Source organism: Mirounga leonina, unplaced genomic scaffold (assembly GCF_011800145.1).
Source record: "Mirounga leonina isolate KUSES-001 unplaced genomic scaffold, KU_Mleo_1.0 Mir_496, whole genome shotgun sequence".
Lineage (NCBI taxonomy): Eukaryota > Metazoa > Chordata > Mammalia > Carnivora > Phocidae > Mirounga > Mirounga leonina.
Window position 1 is genome coordinate 51808 of NW_023270783.1, and position 26375 is coordinate 78182.

Below are 26375 nucleotides of genomic sequence, written 5' to 3' on the forward strand. Positions count from 1 at the left end.
TCTAATTACTGGAGGGGGTTTTGGCAAAATTGGAAACTTTATACTACTGACATTTGGGGGGTATTTTATGCTATTAGTTGGGCTTGTTGTAAAACGCAGTGTCTTTCCAACATTTTTCTTGAATTAGAACATGCAGCAGGGAAATGCATTACACATCCCAGCCCTGTAACTGAAGCACAATTTTTACAAAATAAAAACCTCTCAGCTGGGGTTCCCATGAAAGCAGAGCCTGCGACAAAGGCTTGGTGTGTAGGCAGTTTATTCGGAAAGTGACATTAGGAAGGAGTGGGCAGCAAGGGAGCAAAACTGAGAAGAGCCAACACAGACACGCGGGACCGCGGCCACCGTCGCCATGGTGACCGCAGCTCAGTCTCCCAAGACCTGCTCCGAAGCTGAAGGAATTCGGCTCACACGGGCTTTGTTGGGGGATGGATGCCTGCCCCACAGTGAGCTCCACGGTGTCCTTTGGGTGTTGACCCCCCCGCCCCCCCACCCCGCGCCAGGGTGCCCTGTTGAGTGGCACCTCTGTGGCCCTGATCAAAAGGGCATCAGGGGCTGGAGTAAGGGGTCGAATGGGAAAGATCTGCAGTGGCCACGAGAGGTGTTCAATCAAGATACTTATCCTTACCAAGTGCAATACCGCATCCCATGCTAGTTCTCTCTCACACGCACACACACACTCCAGCTGAGGCCCACTAAGCGGTGGTTCTCAAAGTGTGGCCTGGAGACCCTGTTTCAGGGGGTCTGTAAGATCAAAACCAATTTCATAAAACCATTAAGATGCTGCTTCTCTTTTCCGCTCTCATTCTCTCACAAGGGTGCAGTGGTTCTCCAGACGTGCGGACTGAATACAGAAGCAGATAGGAGAACCCAGCTGTCTTCCAGTAACCCAGACATTTAAAGAGGTTTGCAAAAATGTAAAACAATTCTACTGGTCTCACCGCTAAATTTGTTTTAGAAAATAGAGTTATTTTTCATAAAATGTTATTTAATATATAAAGTATAATGGGTTTAGTATTTATAAAGATGTTTTTAAAATTCCTATTTCTTTTTTTAAAGATTTTATTTATTTATTTGAGAGAAAGAGAATGAGAAACAGAGAGCACGAGAGGGAAGAGGGTCAGAGGGAGAAGCAGACCCCCCGCTGAGCAGGGAGCCCGATGCGGGGCTCGATCCCGGGACTCCAGGATCATGACCTGAGCCGAAGGCAGTCGCTTAACCAACTGAGCCACCCAGGCGCCCCTAAAATTCCTATTTTAATTTCTAAGTATAATCCACATATATGAAAGCTCTTTGGGAACACTCTTTATGAGTGTAAGGGGGTCCTGAGATTTTAAAAAATGGTGCGAATCGCTACATTAAACTGACCAAGACCCTGGGAAGAATTGCAGCCCATAATCTGAGAAACACTGACATAATCTCTTACGAGCGGTAGGGACACTGTGGTTGGGAAACAGAATGAAAAGCTAATAGGAGGCCTGAGGTGAGGTGGGGTACTGGAGTAATTAAGGGCCTTTTTCTGACCCATTTCAAAATCTTTTTAGGCCTATCATTGGCCTGAGGGGAATACAAAGGGACGATGCTGATCTGGGAAGGAGTCTCACAAAGGTGAAAGGACTGCTCTGATAAGGACCCATTCTTCCAAAGAAACTGCCCCTCCGGGTTGACCACAGGTTGTTAAAGCCAATGGATTAAGGCAGGCAGTTCTCAGTCCTGGCTGCAAGTTGTTCAGTGTCCAGGAGTCATTAAAAGCTACCCCTCCTTGGGCCCCACTCCAGACCAATGAATTAAAATTTCTAGGGATGGGGCTTAGGCATCTTTACCTTTTTATTGATGTTATATCAAGGGAACAGATCTTGGGTGGGGGGATGTGTGGAACATCTAAAGGGGATTAGGAGGTACAAACTTCTTACAAAATAAGCCACAGAGATGTAATGTCCAGCATAGGGAATATAGGCAATAACACTGCAATCACTTTATATGGTGACAGATGGTAACTAGTCCCATTGTGGTGAGCATTTGGTAATGTATAAAAATATCAAACGGCTACCTTGTACACCTGAAATTAAGATAGTATGTCAACTATGATTCAATTTTAAAAAGCACAAGTTAAATGATATTAACAGTATGCTTCTGTTATAGCCAGGTAACTATAACCCAGATCAAGATGCAGGGCATTTTTAACCTCCCAACGGGTTCCCTCATGCCTCTCCTGGTTAATACTCCTATTGTATAGTTATCACCAAAGGTTCGTTTTTCCTGATTTTGAGTTTCATATAAATGGTATTATACACTATATATTCTTTAATGTCTGTTTTTTTCCCCAGCGTGTGTGTGATATTCATTCATGTAGTTAGGTAGAGCAGTGATTTGTTCTTGTTTGCATGGCTGTGTGGTTTTCCACCATATATTTATTTTTTAAAGATTTTATTTACTTATTTGACAGAGAGAGACACAGCGAGAGGGAACACAAGCAGGGGGAGTGGGAGAGGGAGAAGCAGGCTTCCCGCCGAGCAGGGAGCCCGATGCAGGGCTCGATCCCAGGACCCTGGGTTCATTACCTGAGCCGAAGGCAGACACTTAATGACTGAGCCTCCCAGGTGCCCCAGTTTTCCACTGTATAAACAGATATTTTTTGTTTATTTACCGTTCTACCCTGGATGGAGCCAACTGGTCCTCTCAAACTGAAGTGTGGAGACATGCTCTTACCCTAGAAATACAGGAGCTGGGACAAACGACAGACTAGAAATAGCAGATTCATGTCACCTGTCTTATGCTTACAAGGCAGGGATATGGTTATGAAAAATGGAAGCCCTGGTTTTCTCAACTATTTAAAATTAATAGTTTCTTTTTCTTCTTTTTACAGGAGGTATAGTTAAATTTGCACAAAAATGTGTGGCTCCATTCCTGTACAGAGACTTTGGGTGTCAAAAGTTAGAAGGCCTCGAATGCTTGAGGAGTTGAGATTTGGTCCCACTGGCCAACTGTTAGTACACTCTTGCTAAGTTACATATGGTCTGTTTTTGTTTTGTTTTTTGTTTTTAAAGATTTTTTATTTATTTATTTGACAGAGAGAGAGAGCACAGGCAGGGGAAGCTGCAGGCAGACAGGGAGATGCAGGCTTCCCGCTGAGCAGGGAGCCCAATGCGGGGCTCGATCCCAGGACCCCGGGATCATGACCTGAGCCGAAGGCAGACACTTAACAACTGAGCCATGCAGGCACCCCGTATGGTTTTTAAAACTTATTTCTATCCAAGCTTCTCAATCTCACATGGACACAACTAGATATTAACAAGGAGGAGTCACTCAAACGAATTCATATACTGAATCCTCCAACCCCCTCAATTTCCCCAAATACTGTCTGATTCAGTAAAAAGCATAACTATCTACAAGGCTCATCGATCCAGAGACCCCAGGAATGCCCCACGATCACAACTTCTCTCAGCAGCCGCCCACTCCGCACAACCAGATCCACACACCCTGTCCGTCAGCTGTGTCTCCGACAAAGGCTGCAGAGCGACCCGCTCATCCCCAGCACCACTGCCACCACTTAGAGCGGCCCCCCTCACATCCATACTCCTGCCCCACCCCCAACTCTCCCTCCTGAATCCATCCTCTATCCACCAGCCTGAGCAACTTTTTCAAGACATGCACTGGGCCAGGTCATGCCTTTCCTCAAAGCCTCCCTCTAGCTCAGAATCTAAAGGGCCTCCAACTCATCACACTGATACTTAATTCCAGACTTCCCAAGCTGGCTTACAAAGCCCCCTGCAGCAGTGCGATGGTGCTGGGCCTCTCCAGGCTCCCCTGAGACCACACTCCCCGGGGCAGTGTGCTCGAGGCCCCCTGCTGGGCTTCTGTCCACACTGAGCTCCTTCCCACCTGGAGGTCTCTGCCCCCCGCTGCTTCTTACCAGCAAGCTCTCCAACATTCCCAATCCTTCGGATGGGCTCCTGGCTTTTGCTAATCACATTTCCACCTCAACTGCCTCTCTCTGAACAGCCTTCCCGGACCACCCAAGCTAAAATAGTCATCCCTTTACTTTCTAGAACATTATACTATCTTAATTCTCTGCATAGCACTCGTCAAATAATATTTGCTTATTTGCTTAGTCTGTCTCAATCTGCTTCTGAAATGTAGGCTCTTTCAGAAAGAATCTTATCATTGCTATATCTAGAAAAATACCTGGTATGTAGTAAGTACTCAACAAATGTTTCTTTCTTAGACACAAATATGATGCAAGAACACACAAATTCAATGTACCCCTCTCCCAAATCTAAGAGTTTGAATTCTGGGCCTCTAAGAAAAAAACAGCAGGAAGGACATATCTGCCATTTAAAAATCATAACATGAATGCTTCTCTGGAGGGACTTCTTGTTTTTACTGATACTTATTTTTGTCTGCTATCTGGTAATGCAGTATTTTATTTATTCTGTTAATAACTAATACTCAAGAACTTTTATAATATTAATATAACTTAATCTAAAAGAATCAACTTACTTTGTTTACATTTCAATACTGGGTACGAGAGAGTCAAAATAATTATGGTCAAAATTATTATATAAAAAATTATAGTAAATGCTCAGTGTTAGTCTACATACAATTTAGTTTTTGGCATAAAGTTATTTAGTTGCCAGGAAGAACATTTGGTTTACTTCACTAATAGGAATATCTCTTAATGCTGGGATGGCCTCTTCTTGGTATTTCTTCTGCTGTTGATTTTTAGCATAGTTATCTGTAAGAAGAGGACAAAAAGCTCTGTTTACCCAAGCAATTTCTTCTACCATTTCTTTTTTTAAATATTTTATTTATTTATTTGACAGAGAGAGACACAGTGAGAGAGGGAACACAAGCAGGGGGAGTGAGAGAGGGAGAAGCAGGCTTCCCGCGGAGCAGGGAGACTGATGCGGGGCTCGATCCCAGTACCCTGGGATCATGACCGGAGCTGAAGGCAGACATTTAACCAACTGAGCCACCCAGGAGCCCCTCTTTTACCATTTCTGTGGTTTACGGAGATCCACTGCATAGTTTACTAGGCTAATATTGGCATAATGACAAATACCGTGTTTAACATAATTAAAAGACTTCTTAAATTAAAAGACTACTTAAATTCTCTCTTTAGAAGAACTGTCCCAATTCGAATAAAAATCAGGAAGGTATTTTCTGCATCTCTAGGATAAGAAATATTTCATTCATTCAACTCTACAATGATGATTAAAGTCCCATCTGCACATTTCTCATAGGGACAGAATTATATGAAGGCTTAGAAAATATATTTAATCCGACACCCCAAACTATTAAATCACTTGGTACAATCATTCATGCAAACTTAACAATGTCCCCTCATTGCACAAATTATCTATCTGCTGTAATTTTAGGCAAGAAGACAGGGAATACAGTAGCTTATCAGAAAGAAATATAAAGGGGCGCCTGGGTGGCTCAGTTGGTTGAGCAACTGCCTTCGGCTCAGGTCATGATCCTGGAGTCCCGGGATCGAGTCCCGCGTCGGGCTTCCTGATCAGCGGGGAGTCTGCTTCTCTCTCTGACCCTCCCCCCTCTCATGCTCTCTATCTCATTCTCTCTAATAAATAAATAAAATCTTTAAAAAAAAAAAAAGAAAGAAATATAAAAATACTAGAACTGGTTTTCAAAAGACATTGTATAAGCTCATGAAAAAAGGCTTTCAAAAGTTAAAAATCATACCAAGCAACTTAAAAAACCCCTTCACCTCCGAGAATCTAAGCAAGGTCAGGAATTTATTTTAATTTTTAGACTTAGGGGAATTAAAAAAAAAACTACAAAAACATGCCGTGGCTCTTCTAACTACATAATTGGGGTCAGGTGTATACAAGGATCCTGAGGAACATGCACACTCTCAAATCCCTCTACTGAACAAGGTCTGCATGGACCTATTTGCCATTGTTTGATCAACACTGCCTGTTTAGGGTAAAATATGGTTTTCTCAGGCACAGTTGCTAAGGAACATATTATATACTTGTGGTCTTTATGGGAAAATATACCTGATGACTGGTGCCATAAATAGCATATTCATCAGAATTTATTTCTGCCACATAAACATATCCTCTGGTATAACTTTGTATTTATTTCTCCTAGGTTCTTTTTCTTGTGCTGACATGTGTCACCTACTACAGCCTATTCTTAGTTGCTTTTCTTGATAAAACAGCTAATACCTTGCTCCTCCCTCCCCCAGCACTTCCCTTTGATATACATTTACCTGTGATTGTATGAATGGAGTTGAGTGGAGAGGTACTCATCATGTTTATTCCAAATAAGAGTACATAACCAATTACTACAGTAATGAGGAAGTAGACGGGCAATGCAACTGCCCAGTATCTGTAGAAGAAAATATTAAAGAAAATATTAAACTGCTATAAAGTCATCATTCTCAAGAGTCCTTCACCGAGTTAACATGCTTTTTAAATCTGATTTTTTTATTAAAATAATACATGTATATAAAAGAGCCAAATCGTTCTACAAGGCCTGTAATGAAAAGCTGCAATCCTGCATCGTTCCCTACCGTAGCACCATGGAAAAAGTGGAAACTAAGTCAGTTACCTCTCACCTGTCTGCAATCCATTTCCTTGAATTCTTTTGATACTTCTTATCTGCTATCCCATTATTTGTTCCTGTGGGTTTACACCTTAAACATTTTTCTTGGGGCGCCTGGGTGGCTCAGTCGTTAACCATCTGCCTTTGGCTCAGGTCATGATCCCAGGGTCCTGGGATCGAGCCCCGCATCGGGCTCCCTGCTCAGCTGGAAGCCTGCTTCTCCCTCTCCCACTCCCCCTGCTTCTGTTCCCTCTCTCGCTGTGTCTCTCTCTGTCAAATAAATAAATAAAAAATCTTTAAAAAAAAACAAGAAAACCCCACATTTTTCTTGTATAGTGTTATCTTAGCAAGATGTTAGGAGGAAATAGAGACAATGATGTGTGTTCATCCTGCCATCTTGAATTAGAGGTGTATTAATAATCTCTGAAAAGCTTTAAATTTCATTATGGCTATTTATGGATCTTAAAAGGATAAATATTTACAATTTGGGTAGTCTTAAGGAAAAACTATGATCCTTAAAAACAGTATTAATACATTTTTATTTAAGAAAAACATTAAACTTACTTTTGGGGCCAATAGGTTAATCCTAAGGAGTTTAGCCAAGATTCAGGAATAAATGCCCACACTAGATACAGGACTGCAGAGAGGAACAGAAACAAGAAAAAAGAGAAGTCATTTAGGCATGCATCTAGTTTATCAAGGTTCAGATAAAACACCTGGTACGCCTGGTGGCTCAGTCAGTTAAGCGTCCAATTCTTGATTTAGGCTCAGATCATGATCTCAGGGTTGTGGGATGGAGCCCCTATCAGGTTCTGTGCCCACCACAGAGTCTACTTAAGATTCTCTTTTTCCCTATCCCTCTCCCTCTGACCCTCCTGCTCATGTGCGCTCTCTCGCTCCCTCTCTAAAATAAATATTAAACAACAAACAAAAACCAAAAAGCTCTTTGAAGATTCTCTGATCACCTCAGAATTGAGTTTTCTTTCCTTTCAGTCTCCTAGCTCCTTATTTCTATCATTCTTATAATATTTATGACACTTAAAGTAGTCTATTTGCATTGCTGTGAAATGATCTCTAGAACTTTACCATCTCGCAAATCTAAAACTCTATGCCCATTAAACAACTCCGTTTCCCCCGTTAGTCTTTTTTCTAAAACACGTCTTAACTCTCATACTGTATTTTAAGCAATTTAAGGGGAGAAATCACATCTTAGCAATTGTTGGGATCCTTACAGCACCTAGCAATTTGCTTTATACATAGTAGCTATTCAATACTTCATTCCCACAGGGTTGAAATGATTATAGACACTGGTTGTTTAAAGGTGAATTTATCTACCCTTGTTCTGATCCGCCTCATGACGGGCTTCTGCCTCATCTCCCAGAATACAATCTTATTTCCCTCAAGCCCAGTCTTTGTGGAACCCTTTATTGTTAATTTGTAAAAACAACAGCTAACCTCCAAGCACTCACTGTGGGCTAAGCACACTTCAAAGCATTTCACATGCATTATTTAATTTAATCCTTAAAACAATCTTATGATATGTATGCCATTTTTACAGAGTAGTAAATGAAATCTTTGAAATGTTACATCCTCTGCCCAAGGTAAGGGGCACAGACAAATTTCAAACTATCTGTATCAGTGATGTTGAAGGATTCATATTCTACATCAGGAGCATGAGAAACAGTGGCGAACCCAAAAGACATGGTCTCTGGCCTTCCCAAGCTTAAAATCTAGGGGAGGGGAATAGAATAAACTGATATTTTCATTACACTGTGATAAGTGCGAATGTGTAATAAGAGGTGACACAGGAACACACAAGAAGGATCTTAGCCCACTCTAGTGCTGATAGAGGTGATGTTAATGGTCAGGAAAGATTTCCTGGAGGAAGTGACTAAACTGGGACCTAAATAATCAGTAGGGGATTAGCCAGATTAAAAATGTGTATGTCTGGGGCCTGCAGATAAGGAAGGAAGGAAATAAGAGAAAATGGTGTTCGCTGCCATGATCCACAGAGAGAGCGCGAGGGATCTGGTAAGGGATCTGGTGTGACTAGATGGTAGAGAGAAAAGGTGGCATGGGACAGGCTTGCAGCTTGTGATAGTTTTTAAGATGAATGAAATACAAAGAGCGGGAAAACATAATACGAATTCATAAATGGAAGTGATTGACTTTAATTAATTCAATGAATGAGCATTTATTGAACATCTACTATATGCCAGGCACTATGTAAAAGTCAAGGCTATACAGAAATAAAAGACACAGACCCTATTCTCACAAACTAGTGTACGAGACAGAAATGAGTCAAATGTAGTGGCAGGAACTTCCCATGCATTAGCTTATTCGACCCTTTCCAAACCCTTTGGGATGTATGCTATTATTATCCCTGATCCACAGATTTGAAAAAAATCAAGGCATAGGGAATTTAAGTAACTTGCTTGGGATCTTACACTAAAAGTTACTGGGCTGGAATGTGAACCCAGTGTGCTCATACTATGGTTTCAGGCAGCAGCAAGAGCATTAGTAAAAACACACAAGTGAGGAGGGATGTGATGTATCTGGGGGTAACTTTAAGCCGTTTAGAGTGAATGGGGCATAAAGCGTGAGGCTGTGAGTGCTGAGAAATAAAGCTGGAAATGCAAACAGGTCCCAGATCATGAAATATGTTGTACAAGGAACCTGGACTTTATGCTCCAGGCAATGGGGAGAACTGGGTATTTTGTTTGTTTTTAACTTTAAAGACACAGCAAACTACAAAGAGAAATAACCATTCCTACCCCAACCAGAGGTCTTGAGCGGAGGAGTCAGGGGATTAGCCAGATTAGAAAGATACATAGTTGGGGCCTACGAAGGAGGAAGGAAGTAAATAGGAGAAAATGGTGTTCCCTGCCGTGATCCAAAGAGAGCTGGGATGGTTGTGTGCAGGACGCATCTCTGGCAGAGGCAGTAAGAAGCCCGCCAGATTCAGTGGCAGGAGCGGAGGAATGAGTTAGGAGGAGAAAGACTGTTAAGTGAAGAACAGCTCCCAGGTTTTTAGAGAGGGTGTCTAGAAATTTCAAGCCTTGGGGTGCCTGGGGGGCTCAGCGGGTTAAGCATCTGACTCTTGACTTAGGCTCAGATCATGATCTCAGGGTGGTGGGATTGGCTCCTTGCTGGGTGTGGAGCCTGCTGGAGATTCTCTCCCTCTGCGCCTCCCCTGCTCTGTCAAAAAAATTTTTTTTTCAAGCAGTCCTTTTCCACACAGCAATGAGTGATCTTCCAAAAATATAAATTTGACCTGAGCAGTCCTTTTCCACACAGCAATGAGTGATCTTCCAAAAATATAAATTTGACCAGGTCACTTGACTTGCCCAAACCCTTAGAATAAATTAAATACCTTTAGAATAAAATCCAAACTCCTTACCAGGACTTGCAAGGACTTAAATGTTCTGCCCACCTCTCCAACTTCTAGTCCTGGTGCACTATGCTCTAGCTCCAGTGTCTCAGGGCCACTGCACTTACAGTGAGTGCTGTCTGCCCAGAATGTTCTTCCTTTGACTCTTTCAGTGGATGACTCCTTCTCTTCCATCATGTCTTAGCTCAAATATCACCTTCTTAAATGAGGCATTCCCCATCACTTGATACTCCAACTGTGTCCCACCCACCACACTCTCCTTACTCCCTATCACTTCCCTCTATTTCCTTCAAAACTTTCATCAAAATCCGTAATTACTGTTATGGACCGAATGTTTGCATGTGCCCCAAATTCATATGTTGAAGCTCGAATCCCCAGTGTGGTGGTATTTGGAGGTAGGGCCTTTGGGAGGTAGTTAGGTTTAGAGAAGGTCATGAGGGTGGGGCCGCATGATGGGATTAGTGCCCGTATAAGGAAAGTCAGAGACCAGAGCTTCCTTTTACTCTCTCTCTACTATGTAAAGACACAGCAAGAAGGTGGTTGTCTGCAAACCAGGAAGGTCTTCACCAAGAACCCAACCATGCTGGCCTGGTTTCTTTGATCTTACACTTCCCAGCTTCCAGAACTATGAGAAATGTCTATTGTTTAAGCCTCCCAGTCTACGGCATTTTGTTACAGAGGCCTGAGCAGACTAAGAAAACTGCCTTGTTTTTAATTCAGTAAATATTTAAACGTAGAGAGAATCCTGTAACCCTCTTGCACCCACCACCTAGTTTTATCATAACTGCCGGATATGGTCTCTGACCTCTATCCTATTACTTTTTGCCTCACCTTCTCAGACTTCAACCCTACTGACCTCCACCTGTCCCTTGAATCCACAGGCATGCTCTTCTAAACGCTTCTGTACTGTCCATTCTCTGTCTGGCAGGCCCTTTCCCCAGATTGCTCCATGGCTAACTTGCACTCTTCATGTCTGTGGTTAAATCTCATCTCTCAGTGAGGCACTTCCAGACTGCTGTCTTTAAAACAGCAACCTCCTCCCGTTCCTTATCCTCCTTTCTTAATTTTTCCCCATGGTACATGTTATCATATATGTATTACTTATTTAATTTGTTCATTGGCTATCTCCTCCTACTAGAATGAAATCCCTCTGAGAGCAGGAAATTTTTGAATATTTTGCTCCTCCTTTGCCTGTAACAGTGCCTGGCATGTGGTAAGCACTCAAAAATTTGTAGCATTAACTTTTGGTTGTGGGCCATAACTACTTCTTACTAGATATGTCTCTGGAGGCCAAAGAAACAAAAGCAGAAATAAAGTATTGGACATCACCAAAATAAAAAGCTTCTGCACAGTGAAGGAAACAATCAACAAAACTAAAAGGCAGGGGCACCTGGGTGGCTCAGTCGTTAAGCATCTGCCTTCGGCTCAGGTCATTATCCCAGAGTCCTGGGATCGAGCCCCGCATCAGGTTCCCTGCTCCGCAGGAAGCCTGCTTCTCCCTCTCCCACTCCCCGTGCTTGTGTTCCTGCTCTCGCTAGGTCTCTCTCTGCAAATAAATAAAATCTTAAAAAAAAAAAACAACTAAAACTAAAAGGCAACCTACTGAATGGGAGAAGACATTTGCAAATGACATATCTGGTAAAGGGTTAGTATTGAAAACATAAAAAGAACTGATACAACTCAACACCTGAACAACAAATAACCCAATTTAAAAAATGGGCAGAAGACATTTTTCCAAAGAAGACTACAGATGGCCAATAGACATGTGAAAAGATGCTCAACATCACTCATCATCGGGGAAATGCAAATCAAAACTATAATGAAATACCACCTCCCACCTGTCAGAATGGCTAAAATTAACCACACAAGATACAACAGGTGTTGGCGAGGACATGGAGAAAGGGGAGCCCTCTTGCACTGTTGGTGGGAATGCAAACTGGCGCAGCCACTCTGGAAAACAGTATGGTGGTTCCTCAAAAGGTTAAAAACAGTGGGTGTTACTGGATTTAAGTCTTAAAGTCAATGCCTTTATTTATTCGTATAGTTTCTAATCTTTCAAATACCCTACAGAACAGGGATTTAAACAATGGTGACAATGAAGTAGCAGCCCACATTTATTGAGTACTTATCAATCTTTTGTATTGTTTTAAGCACTTTGCATGAATCAAGCAATTAATCCCCACAACAGCTCTAAAAGGCAGCACAGTGAAGTCAACCCAGTGTCTGGGTTCAAATTCCAGCTCTATCAGTTTCTGGCTGGGTGATCCTGGGCACATTCCTAAAACCCCATGCCTCAGGATCGTCATCTGTAAAATGAGAACAGTAATAACAATACCTACCTCACAGGACTGTCTTGCACATAATAAGCATTCAATAAACATCATCACCACCCTTTTACAGATGAAGAACCTGAAGGTTCAAGAGCGTGGACAAATGGTGCCAGGTGACAGAGCTAGTCCCCGGAGGAGTCAGGATTTGAACTCAAGTCACAACCTCTTTACTCCATACACGACCCTCGCCAACAGCATGGTTGGCTGTACCAATGCAGTCAGGGTTCAGAGAAACCACCACTCCCTCACTTCCCTGGTTTCCACAAAATTCCGAAAAGTTGGATGGGGGCACCCAATTTTTTCCCTGTTGTATTCCTTATAATTCTGACATCCTTTAGAGGAGAGATGTGGGGCCTGCTGTGTGACCCTGGGCACAGGAGTGTCTCAGTGAGCATCAGTTTCCTTATCTGGAAAACAGGATCTTCCAGGAACTAAGCCAGATCTAAGACTCTAAAGTGCACATGACTTCTCCAGCCTAATTCTCTTGGCTTCCTGGCTCCTACAGGCTGCACCTGCACCAACTTACTCACTCTAAACCTTTCATTCAAAACCTTCCCACATCTTCCTTCTTATTGCCTTCCTTCTTATTATCAGGGAGAAAGCTAACCCTGTTTCCCTGTCTGATTTCATGTTTCTCTACTGGGTTCTCATGGCTCTTTTCACAGTTAATTGTAGATTCCCATGTCCGTCTTGTACAGAAGACTATGACCACAGGGACCAGGTTTTATTCACTTTGCAATCCTGTCTGGTGCTGTATAAGTATTTGTTGAGATTATTTACACTAGTGTCGGGCATATGAAATACCAAACACAAGTTCCCTTCAGGTTTTCCTAAAAAGAGGCGTAAGTAGAAACAATCACAGCTCATATGTGCACATTCTAAGAACAAATGCAGTAATATCCTTGTCCTTGAACACCAGAAAAGAGGCCCTGGCCATCCATCAGGAAAGTACTTACTGAAGCCAAATTGGGAGCTTAAGAAAAGAACAAAGCCATAAATCGCTCTTTCTGGCAATGGCGACGGTGAATTTTCCACCATTTTCCCTGTGGCTTTAGACAATCTGTGGGAAAGAAACACAATCATCGTCAGTGATCTACTCCCCTCATCACTGGTCTGTTGTAGCCTCATCGCTTTGCTATGGGCACAGCCTTTGCAGTTTTTTTCCTAGCCTAAACCAATGCACACCGCCAGCCTGCGCACACACCTCCAACACACACCGCTTGCACGCGCGCACGAGCCCCAGACCTCGCGTGCGCGCGCACACAAGCGCACCCGCCAAAGCGCGCGCACCCTGCAGCGGAGGGGAGGGGAGAGCAGGGAAAGTACGGACGCCGCTCCCACCCTGCAGGATTCGCCTCCCTGCGGAAAGGGCTTGGCAGGGCCGCGCTCGGGGAACGCGCGCCTCCCCAGGTCTGGGCCACGGCGCCCGGGACCGGGCCCTGCCCTCTCGCGGGAGCTTGGTTCCTATTCAAGGGTTGGGGGGTGGGGGAGGCCCTTGACCTTGGGTCCTCGAAGCGCCCACTCAGGCCCCCCCCGACAGCTCGGCCACTTCAGCGCCAGATCCCCGCGCAAGCCCCTTCCGGAAAGCCTCCGCGGGGGCGAGAAAGGGAAAACCTAAAGGAAAGGCCGGGTCGCTAAGGCGCCCCCCCCACCCCTCCCGCCCACGCGCAGGCGCACCGCGACCCTTGCCGGCCCGGAGCGCGCGAGCGCCGGGGACGGCCGGATCGCTCTGCTCGCCGCCGCGGAAGAGGGCGGGGTTGCACGACTGCGCCTGTGCGTTGCCCACGTGACGCGCTTGTCGCCTGCGCCGCCGCCCGCTCCCGCCCGCCCGCTGGCTGACGTGGAGCGCCCGAGGCGGCGGCGTCGGCGGCGCCCCGCGTCCGAGGCTCGCGGGCGGCGGGCCCCGGTGAGTGCACATCTGGCGCGCGGCGGGGCTCCCGGATGTGTCACCTTATCGCGCTGCAGCCGAGATGCCCGGGGAGAGGGGCCCTCCACACCCCCTCCGTGGGTGTGTGGTGAGTGTGGTGTGTGCGCGTCGCCCCGCGTCGCTCGCTGTGGTGCCCCCGGTGTGTCTGCGTGGGTCGGGGTGCCGGTGCGCTGGGGGTGTGGCCGCCTTTGTTGCCCCCAGTGGGTGTGTCACCTTTATCTAACGGGCCCCTTCAGCCCCCTTGGGCGCCTCCGGCCATCTGTGCGAGGGTGGGAGTAGCCCCTTTGTGTGCGCATCCCCCTGCTGCCCGCGCACTCGCGTCTGGAGGGTGACACCCCTGAGACGCGAGGGGTCCCTCGGTCCGGGCGGGCGGGCACGCGCCTGTGTTTCCACTCCCGGCTTCTTTGTGTCGCGCCCGTTCTTGGCGACGGCGTGGGCGGCCCCCCTTTGTCACCGTCCCCCTCCGGGGGGCGCGCGTCCCCCGCTCGCGTGGCCGCGCCTTCTGCAGTCGTGACCCCATCCTGGATCATCTCCCGGCCCGGTGTGCGTCCTCGCGTGTCCCTGCGCGCGTGCGGCGCCTGGGTCTTGTCGAGTGTATGATCTCCCTTGTGCGCGTTTTCGTTCGCGAGCGTTCGTGCGCGCCCCGTTCTCTGTTTTGTGTGCCTTAAGTCTGCGCCGCCTGTTTTCGTGAGAGTGGCAGTCGAGTCCGGGGGTGGCTTCCCTCCCAGGAGGGGGCCGGGGTGGGAAAATCAACGCAGCGCTCCCCGCTCCCTCCTCGCGGGAGCTTCCTCCCTCCCCCGACGCGAGTGGGAAGGGAGAGACGGAGGCTGGTCTGGACAGCTGCTCCGTAGTGTTGACGACGTCAGGTGTGGCCTGTCGAGCCAGCCTATTCTGGGGACACAATGAGCGGGGAGCCAAGGGCCAAAAATTGAGCCAAGGCGTAGGTGAATTTTGGCTGGTACCAGTGCGGAGTGCCTTTTCCAGAAGCGCCGAATACGCCCAAAGCCCTTCGATTGCGGACTCCTTCCAAAATACGCACACACGCCAACTGGGCAGGAGTTGGCTGTGCCTGGGCTCAGCTACGTGCCACTACGGTTCATATAGTGTTTTATGGCGTCCACATAAATTATCTCTTGATTCTGCCCAACATCCTGGCGAGGGGACTCAAGGTAGACATCGTGCAGATTTTTACTTCTCCCTTGGCAGCAGTTTTCTCATAGTTACAGCTCTAGTTAGGACATTTTTTATTACAAGAAATTTGCGTTTTATCCTAAGGGAAATGGGATTTATTACAAGGATACACAGGGAAGGAGACTTCAAACCGATTAAAGATCCACCTCCTACGCTGCTTCTTGCTCAAAGGTTCATGCTCTGCGCTCAAAGGCTGTGTTTCGGTGTGTCTTTCTGTTCATTTGTTCAATTTTCTTACCTTTGCCTAATTTCCCTTTTCCTTTTTAATTTCTGAAATATTTCACATATAAAATACACGGGGAATCTCACCAACCCATGACTCAGATTTACAAATGTAATTATTTTGCCAAATTTACTTCAGATCCTTTTTTATTTTGAGAAATAAAATTGCAGATGTTGGAGGCGCTCCGAGCTCCTGTCCCTCCTTCCCTAGAGGTAGCCACTGTGTTCAGATTTGTGTATATCATTCCCTTGCATATTTTATAGTTGGTTCACAGTGAATCCATAGACAATGTGTGGTGGTATGTGTTTTAAATCTTAATGGTTTTAAATGATACGTGTCTTTTTGCAACTTGCATTTTTTTGATCAGTATCACATTTTGAGATTTATATACAAATGAATTGGTTAATTGTGTTATCTTTGGTTCATTCATTTTAATTGCTGGTATAGAATCCAATTGTATGAATATACCATAATTTATCCATTTCCCAATCGATGGACTTTGAAGTTGTTTCTGGTTTTTTGACTCAAAACAATCCTGCAATAAACATCTTTGTACTTGTCTGCTTGTGCACACATTTGGAAGTTTCTCTAGGAAATATACCTAGTAGTAGAGTTGCTGGATATTAGGATATGTGCATCTTCAGCTTAACTAAATATCACAGAAGCTCTCAAAGTGGTTGTACTAATTTTCACTCTCACTGGTATTGAGTGAGGACACCCATTTCCTCACATCGTTGCTAATACTTTGTTACTAGACCTTTACTTTTTTGCCTTCTCTTTACTGACCAGCTTCCTTGTAACTTTAGCTTATGGCTAAATTTGCTTGTAGCCACCTTGGCTTCTGCTCTGTGTCAGATGGGTTCATCTCTCACAGCTAACTGGCTCAGTCTTTATCTCACGTGGTCTTCATAAGATAAATTCAAGTAAAAATTTATTTTGCACCTATGGTTGATGTAAAGATAGTAATTTCCGTGGTATGTTTTATGTACCTCTTTAGTGGCAGTTGAGGTGATTTAATTACTTTTTAAAATATAATGAATGGTTTTGAAAAATCTTTTTTCCTCTTTAATGTAATACTTGATACAATCAAAATACATGTAACAATAAAATAATAAAAAATAAAATCTATGTAATATATATGCAGGTTGTGAAGCAAAACAATACAATGAACACCAATCAATACACCACTCAATCCAAGAATCAAAATGACCAATATTGTATGTGCTCATCTCCAGAGTGACTATCCTGAATTGTCTGTGTCATTTTTTGCTTTTTAAAAACAATTTTGTCAGATATGTGTATATCCCTCAACAATGTATTGTATGGTTTCTTTGTTTTTGAGTTTAAAAAAAAGGAATTCTGGATACAGTTTTCTGAGACTTGCTTATTTCACTCAATGTTGTTTCTAAGAGTCACTGATACTGAGTATAGATGTAAGTCATTAATTTTCACTGCTGTGTAATATTCCACAGGTGAATATAACACAGTGTATGCATTCTTTGATGGACATTTGGCTGTTTCTAGGTTTTGCTATTACAAAGATTCTTGTACATATCTTCTGGTACGCAGTTGCAAGAATTTCTCTAATTTTCATGCTGGGGTTTATGACCCCCAGGGGAGTAATGAAGATATTTCTAGGGAGTACTTGGGCAGGAGTGATATTAATGAATCACTTTCTAGATCATTAAATTCCATGTGTACTCTTAAAATTGGTAATGCCTGAGGCCTGTGAGAGAGGCCTCCTGTTGGTTCTGCTTTCTACCTTACCTTTCCTAGTAGCACTTCTACCTTAGATAAGGAAGGCATACCACTTGCCCACATGGAATATTACTAAGGCATTGTCTCAAGCAGAAAAACTCCATGGAACACAGATAATTTAAAATCCAGTATATATATATATAATGTATGTATAGTGTTAGAGAAAGCCTTTTCTAATCCAGGTACTTCCCATCTCAAGAGCTGCATTTGCAATAACAATTTCACATTTTATGTTTAATTATCAGTGTATGTAGTTATTTTTGATAAATGCTATGCTGTAATAATTATAACAGTTTAAACCAATGATATGTCAGTTTTATTTTTAAGTCACAAGAATTCATCATTTGCAATTATTTAAACTTGGGCTGAACACTTTTAGATGTCATCTTAGTGTGAAAATGATTTCAAACAATTTTTAGTGGTTTGTGAGTAAAAAATGGTTGGAATACTACTGTGGTAAGCTATTTGCTAGAAGTCAAATTGCTGGATTATGGGGTGTGAATGTTCAACTTTACCAAATTGTTTTCCGAAGTGGTTGTACCACCTGGTACTTTGGCCAGCAGTTTTGTCAATTTTTATATACTTTGATAAGCAGTGTATAAGAGTTATAGTTGATCTGTAGCTACTCCAACACTTATTATCATCAGATTTCTTAATATTTGTCAATCAAATGGGTATGAAGTGATGTGTCTTTGTGATTTTAATTTGCATTTCTTTGTTAATGAGTTTGAGCATCTTTTCATATGTTTATGAACTGTTTTCCCTTTTGTGAATTACCTGGTCATATCTTTTACCCATTTTTCTCTTGGGTTGTCTTTTAAAACTAATAAACTGGTAACACTGATCCTTTGTTGATTATATGCGTTGTAAATATCTTCTTCCAGTTCATGGCTTGTCTTTTTACTCTTTATGGTGTGTTTTGGTGAACAGAAGTTCTTAATTTTAATGTAATCTAATTGGAAGCTTTACCTGGTCTTGGAATTACAAAGACATTCTCTTGGGTTTCTTTTTAGAAATTTTAAAATGATGTCTTTCACATTTAAATTCATAATTCATCTAGTATTGATTTTTGTGTACAGTGTGAGACAGTGATCCACATTCATTTTTTTCCTCCATGTGGCTACAGCTGGCCTACTACCATGCAAGGAATTGGCCCTCTGTTCACCAGCATGGGTTTGTTTCTGACTCCCCTTTCTGTGCCACTTGTCTGCTTGACTATCTCTGTGTTATACCACACTGTCATAATTATTAATCCTATGGCTTTACCAGAAATCTTGTTATTTGGGTCAAGGGGTCTTGAGTCTCAGCTGTTCTTGGACCTTTGTTCTTGTTTTAAGAATCAACTTGTCAAGTGACGTGAAAAATTCTCTGGGAATTAATTGGAATTATTGAATCACTTTGAGGGAGAATTGAAATCTTTAAGATTTTGAGCCTTCCTGTCTAAGAACATGGTATGTATTTCCATTTATTTAGGTTTTCAATGTCTTTTAATGTAGTTTTGTAATTTTCTCCATACAGATCTAACACTTTTAAAAGATTGATTCTGATGTTTCTAGTAGTTTTGTTCCTTTTATAAATGGTATTATTTTTTAAGATTCTATTTTCTGACTTTATTGTTAGCAAATAGAAATTTAATGGATTTTTTATATTAACCTTTAGTCATCACTTGATAAACTCTTATTATTTCTAATATAGTTTCTGTAATTCTCTGTGTGAATAATTATATCATTGCAAACACTGACACTTGGTTCTTTCAATTATTTTCCCTTTCAGTTTTTTTTTTCTGGTCTTGATATGCTGGTATACTTTTACATCTGTGTTCAATGGAAGTGATTATGGTTGTTCTTTAGAAGTGATTATAGTGGGCATACATGTTTCATTCCTGATTTTAAAGGGAATGTTTCCCCATTAAAAATCTTTGTTTTAAGTTTTTATAGATTCTCTTTATTAAGTTAGGGAAGTCTTTGTAATTTTGGCACATGCTTTTCTGCATGGGACAGAAAAACTTAAAAAATATTTTGTGGTTTTTCTTTTTTAATCTGTTAAATGTAATACATTTCAATTTATATATTTTAAAATTCTTAATTCTCTTTTGTATTCTTCACTGAGATAAACCCAAATTGATCTTAGTAAATTGTATTTTTGTAAACTACTGGATTGAGTTTGCTAATATTTTATTTAGGATTTTTGTATCTGTTTGTGAGTGAAATCACCCATCATTTTTCTTTATTGACTATCTTGTCTGATTTTGGCATTAAGGTTACACTGGCCTTATACAAATTAGAGAATAGCTTTTTTTTTTCCTGTTCCCTGGGCAGTTTGGGTTGGAATGATTTGTTTCTTAAAAGTTTGGCGTAATTTACCTCTATGATCATTTGGACCTAATGTTTTCTTTGTAGATGGATTATAAATTGTTAATAATTTAGTAGTGATTAGCAGTTGAGTAGTAATAGCATTTCAGATTTTTCTTTTTCTTTTCATTGATTTTGGTAAGTTTAAGAAATTTTTTTTTCAACAAAAATTTTAGGTTGATTGGTGTCAAGTTCATGGTATTTTCTTAATTCCCTTTTTAATTTGTTTTATCTGTAGTTAATGTTCCCTTCCTCATTTTGAACATTATTTGTATGTGGCTTCTTTTTCTTCTTGATTAATCTTGCCAAAAGTTTGTCTATTTTACTAATCTTGGCAAGCGATTAATTTTTGACCTAATTCTTTCTATTACATTTTTGTGTTTTAGTTCATTGATTTTTTTTTTAAATTTACTTACTTATTCTGTCTTTGGACTTAGCCATATGTCATTTTTCTAACTTAAATTGCATGCTTAACTTATTAATTTTCAGCCATTGTTATTTCCTAGTGTAAGTATGTTAGGCTGTAAACTTGTTCAAAATTTACTTTCAGTTTATCTAACATTGTTTAGTTTATTGTGTTTTCATTAACTTTCAAATCTAAGTACTTTTTAAATTTTCATTTTGATTTCTTCTTTGACTTACATGTTTTAAATTTTTCTTTGAAATATGTTTAATTTTCAAAAGTAGCTACATTAACATTTTTTCTTTCTGTTATTCACTTCTAAATTGTGTCATCAGAGAATGTAGTGTGTATTTTATCTTTTAAAAAATATTTTCCCACGTCGGGCTCCCTGCTCGGCGGGGAGTCTGCTTCTTCCTCTGACCCTCCCCCCTCTCATGTGCGCTCTCTCTCTCTCATTCTCGCTCTCTCAAATGATGAATAAATAAAAAAATAAAATCTTAAAAAAATATATTTTCCCTAGACTTAGGGCCTTGTACATCGTGAATTATAACTTTTCAGTGTGTACTTGTGACAAGTATGTATTTTCTAATTGTTATGTATCTGTTAGCTCAAGCTTGTAAATTGTATTGTTCAGGCTGTCTTTATTAATTTTTGTTTCACCTGTCTTAATTGAGAGAGATGTGTTGCAATTTCCCACTACCACCTTCTAACTGACTTTCTGTAGTTCTAACAACTTTTTTTTAATGTATTTTGAGACTTTGATTAGATATATGAAAGTTTAACATTATTTTCCTTGTGGATTGAACCTTTTCTATTATGCTTTCATCCTCTCTGTGCCTAATTTTGCTTTCTTTGTTAGTATCTATTTAATCTATCCCACCTTTTTTTTGGTGGTAATTTACCTGGAATATCCTTTTCCTTTATTTTACTGTCACTTTTTTTATGTCCTTAAATTTTAGATGTCTGTTATAAAGAATATATTCCTGGATTTTTCTTTTAATCTAGTCAGACAGTTTATGTCTTTTAATTGATATTTTTTTAGAAGTTAGTTCAAGTCTCTTAGTAGTCAGCTCAGTTTTTATCTAGAGTTATTTTCAGGGGTGCCTGGGTGATTCAGTTGGTTAAGTGCCTGAGGGCGCTTCAGATCCTGGGATCAAGCCCCACATTGGGCTCCATGCTTAGTGGGGAGTCTGCTCTCTCTTCCTCTGCCCCTGCCTTTTGCTGTGTGTGTGCGCGTGTTCTCAAACAAATAAAATCTTATAAAAAAATTTAAAAATATAATTATTTTCATTTTATCCTTGTTCTTGAGAGATAGTTCCGATGGGTATATAGTTCTAGTTGATAGATTATTTTCTGTCCACATGGTAAAAATCTTCTACATGCAAAGCCTTCTGCCAGTTTTATTTTCACTACTTTGAAGAAAATACTTTTTCTTTTGGTTGCACTGGATTTTCTGTCTTTGGTGCTATGTCATTTCCCTTCTAAGTCTGATGGAGATTACTTTTTATTTATTCTCTTTTGGATACACGTGTTTCTTGATTCTGAATTTTGTCTTTCATGAGGTCTAGATGATTTTGAGCCTTATAATATTATCTTTTATCTTCTCCTTCTGGAAATTTAATTGAATGTATGTGTATTGAACTGTTTCCAGGTCAATTACTTTTCATCTTTCAAAGTTTTCATTTTCTTGTTTCTTTACCAGAATTTACAATGCTGGGTAATTTTTATCAGGCACATCTTGTAGTTCATCAGTTTCTCTTTATCTGTGCTTAATCTTCTCTTAAGTGCATCCATTTTTTTCCTTTTACTTTTAACAGTCATATTTCTTATTTCTCAAAGTTCCACTTCTTTTTTTAGACACACCAAATCTTTTCTTTTATAGTCTCATGTTGCTTGCTTGTTTTTCTGAATCCATGGGTATTCTGTAGACTGTATCTGGTAGTCCCAGTGTCTGATGTCTTTAGGGATCTAAATTTATGACTTGTTCTTTCTGTTGTCTCTGCCTCATGGTGGGTTGTCACCTCCTTTGCTTGATGATCTTTGGTTATGAACTCCTATTTGATTGATCTTTCCCTGTGGGATCTTGAGAGTTTGATTTGGGGGTGCTACAAATCTGATAGGATTTGTATCCGCTTCCATTGGGAGTCAGGGAGTTTACATGGCTCAGTTTCCTCACTTTGCTTCTGGCCCAGGGCTTAGTGTCCCTTATTACTCTTGGCATCATTACTTGTAGCTCTTGACTGTCAGCTTTAGTTTTTAGCTAGAGGTTTATTCCTTTCGGGGGGAAAGGGTGGCTTTAAATGTTCCCTATTTCTATGAGCTCAGCAAAATTTAAAAAATTTTTAAAATCTAGGATCTACTTTGTTTTTCAGTGAGAGTCCCCCATTATTTCATTGTAACTGATGGGATTAGAAGTCCTTTACATTAATGTTTAATTTTAGCAATATGTTTACTTGAGTTTGTATTAGAAAAATAAAACCCGTCCTACCAAATATAAGATTTCTTGTGGTATCAAATTTTCTATTAAAACAAGTTTACATCTAAGTTAGAAGTTGAATTATTCTCAAGGAAAAAATACTGAGTAACAGTAGTATAGGTGGCAAGTGGATTTCACAAGGTTTTGTACTTGGGTAGTGTGAATAAAAAATTTGAGAAATAGTTAGGGAATCAAGATGAGTAGGGCACAGTGTACCCTCTGGGCCTACAAAAATAAATCCGTGATGACCAGTGTGAGAACTGCTGTCAAAAAGATATGGACAGGGTGCTGTGGTCTTACAGAGAAGAGGTGCAGAAAGAAAATTGGTAGTATTGAGCAGATCAAGGAATGCTTCCTAGAATGGAGTATTAAGGGCTGGTAGGCATTAGGTGGCTGCAGAATAAGGTTTGTTTATGAATCAGAAGCAGTTGAGAATGAATGGCTTCTAAGTTGTATGTTGTGGAGTGACTGGAAATAAAAGCAGGACCAGGATTACAAAAGGCCTTCCATGCTATGGTAGGGGGTTTGTACTTTATTCTGAAGGTGAAGGGAAGCTATTGAATGATTTTAAGCACTGAAATGTTACGATCAGAGTTTTAGAGAATGCCAAGGTTGAGGGCAAGTGACCAGCTAGGAGGCTGCTTGTTAAGTTAGTTCAGAGGAGAAAAGATGAAGTGACAATTACAGCAGTGTTGCTGGCATGAAGAGGTGTGTGGGTGCTAATTTTAGATTTCTTAGGTGGATAGAAAGGATAGGACTTTGTGGTCAGTTGGATAGGAATGTTGAAAGAGACTGGGAAGTCTAGATTGACCCCCAGATTGCTGGTTTGGTTAACTAGGTGGCATGTAGAGCAATTGACTGATAACATACAGAAAGAGGAAGGACCTTGGTTTCATTTGTTTGTTTTTGAGGAAAAAGAGAAGTTCATTTTTGAACTTAATGAATTTGATAGGCTTGTGGGACATCTTGTTTAAGATCCAGTAACAGTTGATCCAATAACTATAGAGATGCAGTGCAGCCTGCAGAAATTAAAGACTTTTCAGCATTTGGGTGTTTCAGAGATTGTTTGCTACAGTGCAGTATGAGATATTTAAAGTGGCACATAGATTTTTTAATAGTTAAGAATTTAATGTGTATGAAAGATAAAAGTTGTGCATCAAACCTGTGATGTCATGGATATTATCCCATAGGCCAAGTGAGCCCAATAAAAGAGGAATACTAAGTAAATAAAAATACATGTGATATGTGGAAATGGCAAAAATCATGGTGAAGCTGTGCAAATAATGGCAGTTCAGAAAGTTCTGCTTTAAGCCATGGGTGTGGTGGATAAGGTCACCAAGGAGAGAGTAAGCCTGAAAAGAAAAGAGTTGACATTTGGGTGGTGGGGAATGGAGAAGAAGAGCCCATGGAGACTGAGGAAAAGCAGCCAGAAGAATAGGAGGAGAACCAGGAGAAGATGGTCTTTGGAGTCCAAATGAAGAGTTCTGAGGAGGAGGAAGTGGTCAACAGCGTCAAGTAAGTTGTAAGCTGAAAAGTGCTCTTTGGACTTAGCAATTAAGGTAGACCATTTAGCTGGAAGCATCCAAACAGTGGATTTTTAAAAATACTCACCTAATACTAATGTTAATGGTAGGTGATATTTATAGCATTTTCTATATGCCATGTACTATTCTAAGCACTACAAATGTGTTAACTGGTTAATCAGGTAGTTAGTATTGCTATTGCATTTGATACATGAGGAACTGAAGTACAGAGAGGTAAAGTAACTTGCCCAAGATCATATACTCAGGAAATGGGGGAGCCAGGATTCAATCCTAGGCAATCTGATTTCAGAGTCCATGCTCTTAATTAACCCCTGTGCCAGTCACCTCTCTGGTTAAAACAAAATAGAAAATAAAAATCACACCAGTGTCTAATTACAGTGTAGTTGGTGTAGGGTGTGCTATCAGTGAGGTTTGCCAGGCTGCCAATGACCAGCATGATGTCATAGTGGCTGGGTCTGCTGGGTATGAGCACATTAACTGGATTGTAATCAATGCCGTGATGGTGATGTGTGGGCTATGACAGAGAGTTTTTGGCTTTTTCTGTGTATACATACGAAAAATGTTTGTAAGGCAAATGAGTTTAAAAGTGTGTCTATTTCCAAGATAGCATGTGTCCCATCTTACATTCCATACTTTGGGTCCTAGTCTGTTTTTTCACTCTTGGAGTTAAATTCCCTAAACTCTGTTCATCCAGAACAGGTCACGTTCCAGACATGATAGATAACCAACCTATTGTAGAAGGTCACTAATGACCTTATTGGGAGCAGTTTCCCTTGAATGGCAGAAGTAGAAACCCAGTTGCAGAAAGCTGAAAGTGAATTGGAATGGAGGAAATGGGAGAGAAGGGAGGAAGAATTGTGATGAGGATGAAGATTTCTGTGGTAGGTGATGGAGGACTCAAGAGCAGTATGACTCTTGGTTGTGGTCAAAGGAGCTAATCAGAGTTAAGATTTAAAAACTGGTTTAGACCTGCACTGTGATCTGAGCTGTAGCCTGGGAAGGAAGAGTCTAGGTGTTGGGTGGTGAAGATCATTTTAATCAAGGAGGTCAACAGCAAGGCTGGGGTCTTGAAGGGCCTTGATGTGGCTGGGGTGGTGAGAGTTTGGAGGAGAGCTGGGAACACTGTGAACTAACAGCCAGTGTTCTTAAACAGGACAAGCAAGAGCTAAGTAGGTAGCAATGACAAGGAAAGGTAGATATAGTGAAATAGAGTGAGAGGAGAGACTATGGAATCAGAGGATCTGCGTTTGAATCCTTCCTAGCTTGGTGACTTTGAGCAAATTACTTAATTTTATTCAGAATGCTTCCCATCTATACACTGCAGGTGATGATTGGACCTGAGAATTGCCGAGAGGATGAACGAGATAATGCGTGTAAAAATGCTCGGTATGATGTGTGACAAATAGTATGAATAGTTAGCTAGGAGGATTGTTATTGTTCTTCACTTCTCATACTATGAGGTTTTTGTACGGCCAATTGGACATAATAAGAATTAAACAGATTTGTATTTCGAGGACCGAGGGTGGTCTTGCTTAGGAAAAAAGAAACTTGGTTTGTACTAACAATAGCCGGGCAATAGTGAAGTGGAAAAGTCTAAGAAGTGGTGTTAATAGTGGTGGTGATAATGATATGAAAGAAGGCCATCACTTGGGCAAGAGTTAGAAGGACTACTGTGCTGCATTTTTTAGTGATGTTTATGTTTTGTGGCTATTCTCTGATGGTGATAAATTTTTATTATTAAACTTTCTTCCAGAAAAAAGCCTTAGTCTGAAACTCCAGCCCTAATTTTCTTTTTCCCCCATTGAAATAATTCTTTTTAAAACATAGATAATATGTTTGATAATAGGAGGCTGTTAGTAATTTGAGGCTTTTTGCCCACATTTGCAATCTAGCAGTGCTGTGTGTTGTGGTAGTTGTGAGGGCGCCAGATGCAGTGATTGTTAGGAGGATGGAAGTCTGGGTGCGGCTGTGGGGAGTTAGGGGATTGACAAGCTTGCCCTGTACCACTCCAGCTCAGCCCCTTTGCCCAAGACAGGAACACACACGGATGGATGGATAGGGAAATATAAGCAGCCAATAAGAAACCATTTTCTCAGTGGGGTCAGGATTTACTTCTGGCCAGGAGGTTGAGAATATGGCGGAGTTTGTGTGTGGTGAAATGGCATTGTTTCACAGGATTCAGTAAAAGCAGATGGGGTAAAAGGGCAGCAG

The 26375-nt window shown here is 41.4% G+C and overlaps 2 protein-coding genes across 10 annotated transcripts in view; one reads left to right on the plus strand and one right to left on the minus strand.

Annotated features, from left to right (window-relative positions):
* Positions 1-4554: 4554 nt before the first annotated feature.
* PIGP (phosphatidylinositol glycan anchor biosynthesis class P) lies at positions 4555-13928 on the minus strand. Of its 2 annotated transcripts, none has more exons than XM_034990136.1 (5): positions 13792-13928; positions 13248-13351; positions 7135-7207; positions 6236-6354; positions 4555-4735 (listed from the first exon to the last, which is right to left on the minus strand). In XM_034990136.1, exons 2-5 carry the CDS (start codon positions 13327-13329, stop codon positions 4623-4625), a joined length of 387 nt encoding a protein of 128 aa, XP_034846027.1. In that variant the 5' UTR covers positions 13330-13351; positions 13792-13928; the 3' UTR covers positions 4555-4622. The 2 variants fall into 2 exon arrangements, with proteins under 2 accessions (XP_034846027.1, XP_034846028.1); XM_034990137.1 differs by lacking the exon at positions 13792-13928 and adding an exon at positions 13496-13574.
* Positions 13929-14106: 178 nt separating this feature from the next.
* TTC3 (tetratricopeptide repeat domain 3) overlaps positions 14107-26375 on the plus strand; it is a 120327-nt gene continuing 108058 nt past the window's right edge. For 4 of the 8 annotated variants that reach the window (XR_004676457.1, XM_034990123.1, XM_034990127.1 and 1 more), the window contains exon 1: positions 14107-14197. The gene's annotated coding sequence lies outside the window, so the exon portion shown is untranslated. The other 4 variants (XM_034990124.1, XM_034990132.1, XM_034990135.1 and 1 more) reach the window with 4 other exon arrangements.